The 12,500-nt window shown below is 40.4% G+C and overlaps 1 protein-coding gene across 1 annotated transcript in view; it reads left to right on the top strand.

Moving 5' to 3' along the window:
* Nucleotides 1-8,216, top strand: part of luzp1 (leucine zipper protein 1) — a 78,728-nt gene extending 70,512 nt beyond the window's left edge. The window contains exons 7-8 of the mRNA XM_028438152.1: nt 1,730-1,962; nt 7,167-8,216. Coding sequence (XP_028293953.1) covers nt 1,730-1,960 — 231 coding nt within the window. The 3' untranslated portion in view covers nt 1,961-1,962; nt 7,167-8,216. The remainder of the gene's footprint in view (nt 1-1,729; nt 1,963-7,166) is intronic.
* Nucleotides 8,217-12,500: the final 4,284 nt, after the last annotated feature.

The raw sequence follows: 12,500 nt of genomic DNA, 5'->3' as shown, positions 1-12,500 counted from the left end.
AGATTTATTTATAAAAGTGTATGACATCAAACCCAGCACATTTATAGACACGCATCGCTTTGTTTCTGAAGCTCATCGCCCACTCGTCTGCACAGCAGATGTGAGGCTTCGTATAAAACGCAGACGACAGCCTATCCGTGTCCTTCAAAGTAAAAGCATGTGTTCAATCTTTACGCTGCAAATACACAAAAATTACTCAAAAAACTCCAAACAATAAAAACACATCAAATTACATAAAAATACTCAAAATGACAACTCAACATTGTTTATATAGCACAAAATACTTTACACAAATTGGCAAAATAATAAAATAAGCTTAAGTAAAAAAGACAGAAAAATACACAGAATGACAACAAAAACACATTAAAATAAAACCAAAAACAAAACAAAAAACCTCAAAAAACACACAAAATGACAACAAAAATGTGCAAAAATTACACTAAAAACACGTAGAATGATGAAAAAATACACAAAATTACAAGTGAAATGAACCTTGTTTACATAGCACTTTAGAAACAACTGCAGCTGAAACAAAGTACTGTACTTAAAGTTATGGAAAGTTTTGGAAAACAGTAAATAAAAACAAACCAGTCTAATGCTGAATTTAAAGCCAAGGAATATAAAACATAAAATAATGCATTAATACGAAAAAATAACTCCAAAAACAAACAAAATGACAGAGAAAATATGAAACTGCTTAAAGTGTTGAAGTTTCATTCCATTATTTACACAGAAAAGCTTCTCCAGGCTTCGTGTCCTGATCCTACAGAGGGTTTTTGTTCTACATTAGCTTTTTATGGAATTTATAAAACCTGCTGTAATAATAAATGTTTTTATGTGCTTTACCATAGAAGGAGAATATCATGCCACTCTTTAGTTTCCTCCCTAACTAACTTTAGCAGGAAGTGAGCACACTAGACACGCCCACTTGGCATGGTTTGCCAGTGACTGACTTCCTGTCTGTTGCCGTGGGAGACAGAAAGAGGCAGGGCTCCATTAAAGCTGAATTCTTTCTACTGAATGAGACGGATTATGGAGCTTTTTAAAAAAAACTGAGATTACAGGAATGTGGCGCTGCTCAACACACCAAAGGGTTTATCAAATGGGGGTACGTGTACCCCTAGGGGTACGCAATGGCACTACAGGGCGTACATGAGAGGAAACTTAACAAATGAAAGCATTAAAAATATGGTCTTTTATAATGTTTGTTAGTTAAAAATGACAATACTAAATATTAGCAGCAACTCACAAAACAAAAACAAAATAAGAGAAAACAACAGACAAACAACAACTAAACACACAAAATGACACCAAAAACACACAAAAATCACACATTAAGAGAGAAAAATACTTAACGACAACAAATACACACTTATTGAGAGAAAAATACAAAAGATCTCTACAAAATACACAAAAATAACAGAGAAACAAAATAACATAAACCACAGTAAAAACACACACTGAGAAAGAATAATTTAAATAATACCAAAACACACAAAATAAGAGAAAAATATACTGTATGGCAAAAAAAACTGATGATCAACAACAAAATGTTAAAAATGATCTTGATTAGAACACCAGGAGGGAGATGACCATAAATGATCAAAACTATAGAAATAGATCTATTCAGGAGGAACCAGATACTGTTTTATTTGACTTATTTAGAAACCAGCTTCTCTTCTACTTGTTTTCAAAGCGTCTGATCTGGCAACGTGTGTCCCTCCCACAGGCTGCTGATCTCCCAGAGCTGAGTCCAAACCCAGGGAACAGCCCAGCTTTGTGGAGGAAACAGCTACACACCAGCGACACACACGTACCATCAAAGACTACGGCCGCCGCGTCCAGAGGGGCGGAGCTCTGGTCCCCCCGGGGTCAAGGGTCAGGGGCCGGGGCCAGGGCCGAGGGGAGGAGCGGAGCGGGAAGCAGACCCTGGAACCACCGTCAGTCTGAGCAGCACTAAAGGTGTGTTTGTTATTAATTATATTATAGATATTATTACTGTTAGTGTTGGTACAACATTAATTAGTTTAAATAAACAACGTTTGCAGGTCTTTTTACACATGAACGTCCATAACAAGTTTAGTGTTGTCCACATAAAAGAATAAAAATGTACAGTATTCTATCTAAAATTAAATTACTAGTTAACATAATTATCGAAATTGGCTAAAAATATACAAATAAAATTCAAAAAGCACCAAATGACAGTAAAATAGACAAAAATTATGCAAAAACAATTCAAAATGACAACGTAAATACACAGAAATGACTCCAAAAGCATACAAAGACATGAAAATACACAAAAGGACGCAAAAGTTACCAACAAAAAATGTAAAAACAAAATAACTCCAAAAACACATAAATTGACAGAAAAGTACAAAAATATAACATTTGTTGTTTCCTGTATTAATGCTCAGATTGTTCATTATTTTAATGATAACTGTTAATGTAAGGTTGGTCATGTGACCCTCTGATCAGATACAAACACATTTTTGTGGCCCTGCTGTGATAAAACATGTGCATCTCTGATATATATATATATATATATATATATATATATATATATATATAGTATAATTTATATACACATTGTATTTTTTCCATTCATGTTCTCTGTCATAACATTCGTTTCGATGTCTCACTATGAGATACACGCCCCTGTGTCGTTCCTCAGCAGCCCAATCTCATTACGCCAATCCTGATTGGCTGGTGAAATGTCTTCATCCACCGCAGGTAGCCCCTCCTACTATAAGTACAGTGGGCTGGTGTCTCCTAGTGGCTTCACTGTCTGCAGATTAACCCTTTTTTGGGTTCCATCGCCGGACGCTGTTGGTGGATGCTTTTTCTTTGCTCTCGACCACACCAGGTCGACCAGTGCACCTCGCTTCCACACCAGGTCTGCTCGGGCCACCTCGGGCTGGAACGCGCCCGCCAGGCTCTTGACACCCCCGGCTCTAGCCATCACTGTGCTGGGCTCACAGTAAAAGAACCCACACAGACGACTAGCAAGCTGGTCTGTCTGGACAGAACCCTGGCCTCCCTCTGCACGGCACTACTGTCACAATGGGAGAGGAGATGGGGACCTTCGTGGAGGCCGCAGCGAGGCCCGGCTCCACTTGGGGGTCCCTGCTCGGCCTGGCCGCTGTTCCTCTACCCGAGGAAGATGTCCTTGGACTGGACTGTGGGGAAGATGAAGATGTTGCCTCTGAACTCCTCACATCAGAGGAGGAAGAGGAAGACGATGTCTTCATCACTTCGGCCCGGGCTGCACAGCCTGCGGCCTCCGTTGCCTCTAGTGATGGAAATGAAAGGAGCACACCAGCCCCCCTCCCCTCCCCGGCTCCGACATGCTCAATGTGTGTGCACACGCTGCAGCCCGGCTGGCCTTCCCCAGGTGGCGCGTTCATGGAAAAGAACAGCTCCTTCAGCAGCAGGTGTCTCATCCCTCGACTACAAGGCCATGGAGATCTTGCCTCCAGTAGAGCCACTTGGGCTCATTACCCCCCCCCCCCCCCCCCCCCCCTCCCCCCCCTCGCCGTTCACTGACTATTAGGCTGAGCTATGCAGGGTTTTTGGGCCGACTCGGGACCCGGCCATGTGGGTGGAGATGTCGGTTGTCACCGACCTGTGTCTCCGTGTCCAATGCTGTGTGGTCCAGGCTACAGGGAGAGCGATGGGAGGTGAATAGAAAGACGACAAGGCTCTCCGCCTCCCTCCTAAAATCCCAGCTCCATCCCCACCTGCGCGGCACCAAGAAAGAAAATTGCTTCCACAAGTTGTTTTTCAATAAACTGTCTGTGTCCCGGCTCACCCCACCATCTCAACATGGTCGGTCCGGCTGGTCCAGGAAGCCTTCAGTCTCGGCTGCAGCTCTGCTGGCATAGCCCGCGCAGCACAGCCAGGTTAGGAAAAGGAAGAGATCAGCCTGATGCACTCCTCTCATCTTCTACGGTGACACAGCTGGATGTTGCCATGTTCGCCAGCTCTGCCTGTTCTGCTTCAGGCGGGCACCTAAGGCTCCCCCTCACCCCCACCTCCCAGCTACCATGGCTCGGCCCATGGGCTACAGGGAGGAACGGATGTTTTCAATGGAGGTTTTGGCCGTTGCCCCTCTAAAAATTGTCCCAAAAGTAGGCACATGCAAACACATATTTTCATCATAAATAAAGTGTGCCCCGCTGTCGCACCACGAACCCCAGCCTTACAGGGTCTGTAAGAGGTCGCTGGGATGCTAGCCTCCAGCGCTCTCATAAATTATTTGGAGCTTTCAGCGGGGTTTCTCTCGCTGAAACGTTTCCTCCTGTTCCTCAAGGGCCACCATGCCCTGGTGAGGACAAACAATACAATCATGGTTGCGTACATCAATCGCCAAGGCGGATTCCGCTCCTGTCGGTTTAATTTCCTGGCGCACAAACTAGCTGAGAGTAACGCACATCCCAGGAGCCCTGAACACAGGTGCAGACCTGCTGTTCCGGGGGATGCCAACTTACGGGGAGTGGATGTTGTACTCGGAGGTTGTGGAACAGTTCTAAGCCCATTACGCACGGGCCAAGGTGGATCTGTTCACCACGGAAGAAGACGTGCAGTACACACTGTTTTATTCCCTTCACAACACAGGGGCTCCCCTTGGGTTAGACGCACTAGCGCACGATTGGCCGCATGTGCTACTCTACGCCAAACCCTCGCTAACCTTGTTGCCCCCCACCCTCTCCAGGGTGAGGGAGCACGGCCACCCTCTGATCCTGGTGGCTCTGTATTGGCCTGTAATGCACTGGCTAGCAGAGATTTACTGGCTGCTGTGCGCTTGCCCCTGGCAACTCCCGTTGCGTAGGGACCTGCCGTCACAGGCGGGGGGATATCCAGGTGAATCCTCACCTAATGTGCCTGGCAATATGGGCTTGGTTCCTGAGTGGCACAATCTGTCAGCCGTGGGACTCAGTGTGTGATCTCCAATATAAAGAGAGCGCTGAGGCTTCCTCCACTAGGTCTCAGGATAGGACACACCCCCTTTCAGTGTTCGGGGGGAGTGATTTTGTCATTTCTGCAGGGGCTGATTGACAAACGGAAGGCTGGTCCTGCCCTTCACTTTTGTCCAGTTTTACCAACTGGCACGGGCGGTTCTCCTGTCCTGATGGATACATACAGTGCAGCCCTGCAGGCTGGTGTAACGTGTGATAAGCTCGTCTGCAATACGGGAGCTACGACAGCCCATAGTGAGACATCGAAACGAATGTTATGGAAGAGAATTATAGGTTATTTGCATAACCCCTGCTCTCTGAGTAATGAGTGAGATGTCCCACCAGACAGCCCTTCTTGCTGGGCGAGTGAGAAGAGGTTTGCTTATTTGAATGGCGCTGTATCATCCGCCCCCTCTACTTATAGTAGGAGGGACTACCCTACCTGAAATGAATACATTTCACCAGCCAATCAGGATTGGCCTAATGAGATTGGGCTTCTGAGATATGACGCGATGGCGTACATCCCATAGTGAGACATCTCACTCATATTACTCAGAGAACCGGGGTTGTGTAAATAACCTATAGTTTCCTGCAGTGGGTCATACCTTCACATCTGGGTAACAGCAGCTGATTTAAAGAACATGTGATTTCAGCACAAAGATCATTTCAACGTGTTTCTCGTGAACAGCTTGAAATTGTTTCTAATGGTTTTGAGAGGAATTCCAGTCGTACACGTTTCACCATGATTGTAACCAAACTTCTTTGTTTACGTTGGCAAAACCTCGCAGATAATTAGGAGGAAATTACAGTTTTAAAGGAAGACGGATCGTTAGAATTTTGTTTTCCAATGTTAGGAATTTAACAACACAAATTAGTTCAAATAACCAACAACGTTTACACAAACGTTCGACAATTTCAGTGTTGGTCATGTAAAAAAAATAAAAATGTTAGGGATTAAGACTAAAACTAAAATACGACTTAATGAAAATGAGTGACTAAAGAAAATGTCAGTAAAATAGACAAAGAAAATACACAAAAATAACCCCAAAAAGATAGAAAATGACTGTAAAACACACAAAATGACAATACACTATGTTACAAAACTAGATATACACTCTGTTTGTTGCATGTTTTTACTGTAACTATGTCTGCATTGTCACTGTCAAATAAACAAATAATAAATAAATAAGATGAGCTCTTATCGCGCTAACTTCCAGGATTTATTCTTAGCGAGTGCTGAAGCCCCGCCTCCTGACCAATCAGATCTCTTAGAAAGCGAGGTCCAATAAAAGGTCACTGTGTGGATCTGATCTGATGCTGACAGAGAGAATATTTACACATTGTCATTTACTGATGACATCATTTAAAAAAGATATAGATGTATATCTGATAGACTGATCTACAGTCAGCTGATGAAGTCTGTGTCTACGTATGCGCGGACGTGTGAAGTCATAAATGAATGAATTAATATATGACTTCACGGATTGAGACACGTGTAAAAGTGTGAGATTATTTATGATATTAATCCACTCAATGGGATTTTACATCAGCAACATCTGACCTGGTCAGGACCAAGTTATGAAGTGGATCAGATCTGAGTGACTATAAAAGCTCCGCCTCCTGCTGCGCTGCACTAACACTGTTGCTCTTCACTGTCATCGTAGATTTATTATATTCATTTAAGATCATAAAGTGTTCCTCCTGTAAAGACGCTCACCCTGACAGGTTCTCCATTGATTGGTCTGATGCTGTAAGCTCCACCCCTTTCATGTGCACCCGCACGTAGCCAGGCTGAAAACACTTGTCTTAAATCAACGCGTTGTTATCAACCTTCATAGGACAGCTTCTCTCTGACAGGGAATGTTTGGTTAGTTGAATCCTGCTAACGGAGATGAATCCAGGATATAATGATCTAGATTCATAGCACAAGGCCTAAAGGACATCAAAAATGACTCCAACAACTCCTAACATAAAAATAACCCTTGAAAACACACAAAATAACTCCAAAAACACACCAAAATACACAAAAATTACTCCAAAAACTTAAGGCAACAACAAAACTACACAAAATGCAGTTCATTCATTGGCAAAACTACAGGAAAACAATAAAATAAGTGAAGTTACAGACTTTGTGTCGAAGGAAGACAGATTGTTATGATATTGTTTGGAAATTAACAAAGGTTTTATCCTTGTTTTATGTTGTTTTTACAGAACTCCATCGAGCTCCATCGGCTGCGTATAAAGAAATAAAAGGACGGAAACCACGACTGTGACTAAACACGGATCCTTCTAGAAAATGATCCTTTTCCATTTTTGTTGTTTTTTTGTTTGTAAAGTGGAGCCAGTGCCTGCGCAGTGTTGTGGACTTCATCTAAGCACCTCTTCTGCTTCCTGTTGGATGTATTATAGTGTAGTGACCTCTGGATTTAGACAAAGGAGAGGCTGCGCAGGAGGAAGGACTTCATCATCATCATCATCATCATCTTCATCTTCTCTGAACTCAATGAACCAAACCTTCAATCCACACATTGCGCCGTTGGATGTTTGCGTGGATATATTTGCACACAGACAAACATCTCGTTGTCAAAGTGGGACCAAAAAAAAACAGGAGGAAAAATTCTGTTTTTTTTTTTGTTTTGTTTTTAAACACACACACACACACACACACACACACACACACACACACACACACACACACACACACACACACACACACACACACACACACACACACACACACACACACACACACTTATTTTCAGCCATGTCGGGACCTCAAAATGGGTTTAATTGGGGGTTTGTGAACATTTGCATGTCTCTAAGTTAAAAAAAAAAGAAAAGCACTTTGAAGAGATTGTAACTCAGCATGCACTGAGCTGAGGCCGACTGGCTCCACTTTAACACACACACACACACACACACACTTCTCAAAATGTTTCTTTTTTTACCCTTTTCTCGACCACAACTTATTTATGTTGTTTTTTTGTTAATTCTTTCTTTCTTTCTTCTTCTGCATCGTCTTTACTGATTTTGGTATATTGCACATGATGAAATGTAAAACTCATGTTTATTGTTGTTGTTTATAACCTCACACCCTGATTGGTCACATGGTGCTTTTGCTGTCGCTCACCTCCATCATCAGAAGATGAAATGCTGTTGGACGTCATAGGAAATCCATCTTTGGTCTGTAGAGTTCACAGTCCTGTTCCAATGAACCCTATTGTAAAAAATATATCAAATAAAGTGACTTTACATCATAAATTCAAAGTGTTGACGCTCGGTTTGCATGTGACGTGGATTTGTCGTGCAAATCCTCCCGAACCTAGTTTCCTATTGGATAGAATGTCAGATATAATAACATCCCCCCTCATTGGTTGGTTGGTTGTTGGTTGGTTGGTTGTTGGTTGGTTGGTGGGAAACACCCGATTCATTCACTGGCCAGTAATAAAAATTATTCTTATCTGTGGCAGTTTTTTTCTCTGCAGTTTTTCCACAGACGTCAGACCCTGAACTCTGGGTCTAGATCTACTGATGGATCTGAAAACGTCGACGCTGGAATATTGGGAAACGGCCAATTATTTGGTCGCCGTTGATATGCTTTTATTGTGGAGGGGTTTGCCTGGCAGGAAGTGACATAAAAGGTTTAGAGAAACATCCCAGGAATAAATACAGTCTTAACTCGATTAGACGTTCAGTGCTTTGTGTGTTCATCACTTTGAACGAAGGTGAACTTTCAAGCCCCGCCCATTGCCCCCAAATAACCTCCACAAATAAATGTATTGAACCAACAGTGAACATCATCATATTTCATAATAAATCAAAAACTAGATCAAACTAATCACCTGCATAAAAACAAATTTACAAATACAGGAAATAACCAAACATTAAGATTTTTAAAAAAAGAGGAAATTTAGTTTAATAACGTTTAATAATGTAAGTAACATGTTTCATAAATAAATGGGAACTCAAAAACTAAATTAAACTAATCACCTGCATAAAAAAAACAAAATACAGGAAATAAAGAAACATTGTTTACAATCTGACAAAAAGCTTAAAGAAACTGTTTAACTTTACTTCCTGGTTTATACAGTAACTAATGCAGTAATAATTTAATGCCATTTTAATTTCTGCTACATTTCATTATTACTTTGTGTAGACGTTTAGTGTTAATGATTTAAATGGTGGTTCATGGACCAATATTAACCCACAACAGGCATCATTAGTGGCCCATCAAGAAACTTGTTTGATATTTGTTTCTCATTTAAATCAACATTTTCTCCCTTTTTCAACGATTTGGAATGTGATTTATTATTATTATTCCTCCAAATTAAAGTACATTCACAGTCCAGTGTTGACTTTGTGTCAAATATTTGAAAAACTTTTATTCCCAAATAATTTTACTTTCTTGCAGTTTTTCTGTTAAAATCTGGATTTTAAAAAAGGCCTTTTTTCATTACGGAAAAACAATTGTTCATTTGTTTTAACCCCCCCCCCCCCCCCCCCCAATAATCGTTGAGGTTTGGAAAAGCGGAGGAAGATCATCATCACACTTGCAGAAAAATGTGAATTGTAACTTTTGGGTTTAAATGCTGAGATGTTTGGTCCCAGAAAAACTCTAAAGTAGAACTTTTAAAAACACGTCGACCTCAGCAGGGTTCTGTGCGTCGCCCCTTAACCCTAACCACTAACCCTTAACCCTAACACTAATGAACAGTTATCACATGTGCTAACCTTAACCCCACCCCTAACCTCTAACCCTAACCCTTAACCCTTAACCTCTAACCCTTAACCTCTAACCCTTAACCCTTAACCCTTAACCTCTAACCCTTAACCTCTAACCCTTAACCCTTAACCCCACCCTTAACCCTTAACCCTTAACCTCTAACCCTTAACCCTTAACCCCACCCTTAACCCTTAACCCCACCCCTAACCCTTAACCCCACCCTTAACCCTTAACCCCACCCCTAACCCTTAACCCTACTGTGTAGATGAAGTGTCTCAGCAATCACACACTTTCATACACGTGAGAAGATCTACAGGGAATGTTTCAAACATCTACATGTTAACGACCACTGTTATAATATAATATAATATAAATATAATATAATATAATATAAATATAATATAATATAAATATAATATAATATATGACGGACATTTTAGATGCAGTCCAATAAAATCCGATATTTGTTTTCTGGCTGATATTGAACCGCTATCCAATATCAGATCAGGACACGCCTACTGTGTGTGTGTGTGTGTGTGTGTGTGTGTGTGTGTGTGTGTGTGTGTGTGTGTGTGTGTGTGTGTGTATGCGTATGTGTGTGTGTGTGTGTGTGTGTGTGTGTGTGTGTATATGCGTATGTGTGTGTGTGTGTATATGCGTATGTGTGTGTGTGTGTGTATATGTATATGTGTGTGTGTGTGTGTGTATATGCGTATGTGTGTGTGTGTGTGTATATGCGTATGTGTGTGTGTGTGTATATGTATATGTGTGTGTGTGTGTGTGTATATGCGTGTGTGTGTGTGTGTATATGTGTGTGTGTGTGTGTGTATATGCGTATGTGTGTGTGTGTGTATATGCGTATGTGTGTGTGTGTGTATATGCGTATGTGTGTGTGTGTGTATATGCGTATGTGTGTGTGTGTGTGTGTGTGTGTAGGTTCATCTGTTTCAGGCATTTTCTTCACTCAACGAGCTCAGCAAGTTTGGATTTCATAGTGTTACGCCCTGTGTGTGTGTGGATGTGTGTAAATGTATATGTGTGTGTGTGTGTGTGTGTGTGTGTGTGTGCGTGTGTGTGTGTGTAGCTGACACGATGCAAAATAACTAGGCAGACAAATAAGGCAAATTGTTCAGGTACAAAGAGGAAAACCACAAGCTGCTAAAGTATGCACAGTCAGCGTGCGCACACACTCTCACACTCTCACACACACTCTCACACACACTCTCACACTCTCACACACACTCTCACACTCTCACACACACTCTCACACACACTCTCACACACTCTCACACACACATTAGGTGAAAAAGTGGTGGAAAGTGTTTATAAATTGTGAAAAGGATAAATATTCCATTTAAAGTTTTTTTTTCATGGTCTTATTTCATGGTTTCCTTACGTTTCCTCTTCTTCACATTTGTGCAGTTTAGTCAAAATCCCTTGAATTCACAACTAATTTTTGTAAAAGTAAAGGTACAGAATTCCGTGAGATAAATTGCAAGAATTTTCCAGGTTTTAGGGTTAGAAATTTAACTGCAAATAATGTTAAATTAATTTATCAATCTGGAGGAAGTGAGATACGCACTAAAGGACAAACCAGAATGAGCTCCTGACCCCAAGGTTGAGAACCCCTGATGTACAGGCTTCAGGTTCAAGGTGTGACGGGTTCTGTGAAAAACAAAATTCTGAGTTTTCATTGGTTGTCATGTTTTCATTTTGGACTGAGGAGCCAATAGGAAGCCTCGGTGCATGCTCCTCCCACCTTATCATTATTTTGTGTGTTTTTAGAGCTTCTTTTACCCTCCATTAGTAAGTTAGTGAATATCTGAGATGCACTGGTTAAATACAGACCGTAATTAATGACTGACGAGTTATTAACATGTCAGAGTTTGTTAAAGACTAATATTAATAATAATTATTATTATTACTCACTCAGCTTTCTAAATGTCACAACTCCATGTTCTGCAGCTCTGCATGTGCTCTCCTCTGATTGGACATTACAGTGGTCACATGACTGCCCTCTTTTATCTCCTTCATTGATGACAGCTGGTGATTCTTGGTTAAAGTGGAAATATTAGTGTCATTATTTAAAGATTCATCACAGCCTGAAAATACATAAATGTACAACAACTTTTAGTGAAACATGTATTAAAAGACAATATAAAAACAAAATGACTTAAAAATATGAAAATACACAAAAGGACACAGAATTAACCAAAAAGTGGCTAAAAATATGCAAAAAATAAAATAAAATGTTACAAATTGACAACAAAAATAAACAAAATTGTTCAAAACACACACAACTATAAAATAAACAAAACTAATGAAATAGACACAGAAACATGTATTAAACAATATAAACACACAAAATGACTCAAAAAAACCAAAAAAGGACAACAATCACACAAATATACACACAATGAACCAATAAATGACTAAAACTATTTTACAAATCGACAACAAAAATGAACAAAAATGTTCCAAAAACAAGACGAGATTTTTTTAAAAAAGAAGAAAAGTAAATAAATCTACAACAGAAAGAAAACACACAACTGTGTGATTTTTAAAGATTCATCACAGCCCAAATAAAGAAAATGACTTTAATAATAACAATATATACACTAAAGGACGACAACTAACATATATTAAACTACAATATAAATACAAAATGACTTATAAAATACACTAAAGGACAACAAGCAACTAACTGTAGATAAACAGGTTCATGCCAGAGTTGCCAGATTGGGTGATTTACTGTCTTTTTTTTTTTTTTTTGTCAGAATAGAAGTTTAAATAAGATGAGTAAACATTATTTTAATTTTGTA

Source organism: Gouania willdenowi, chromosome 22, assembly GCF_900634775.1.
Source record: "Gouania willdenowi chromosome 22, fGouWil2.1, whole genome shotgun sequence".
In the NCBI taxonomy this organism is placed as follows: domain Eukaryota; kingdom Metazoa; phylum Chordata; class Actinopteri; order Blenniiformes; family Gobiesocidae; genus Gouania; species Gouania willdenowi.
This window is presented reverse-complemented; position numbering and strand designations above follow the sequence as displayed.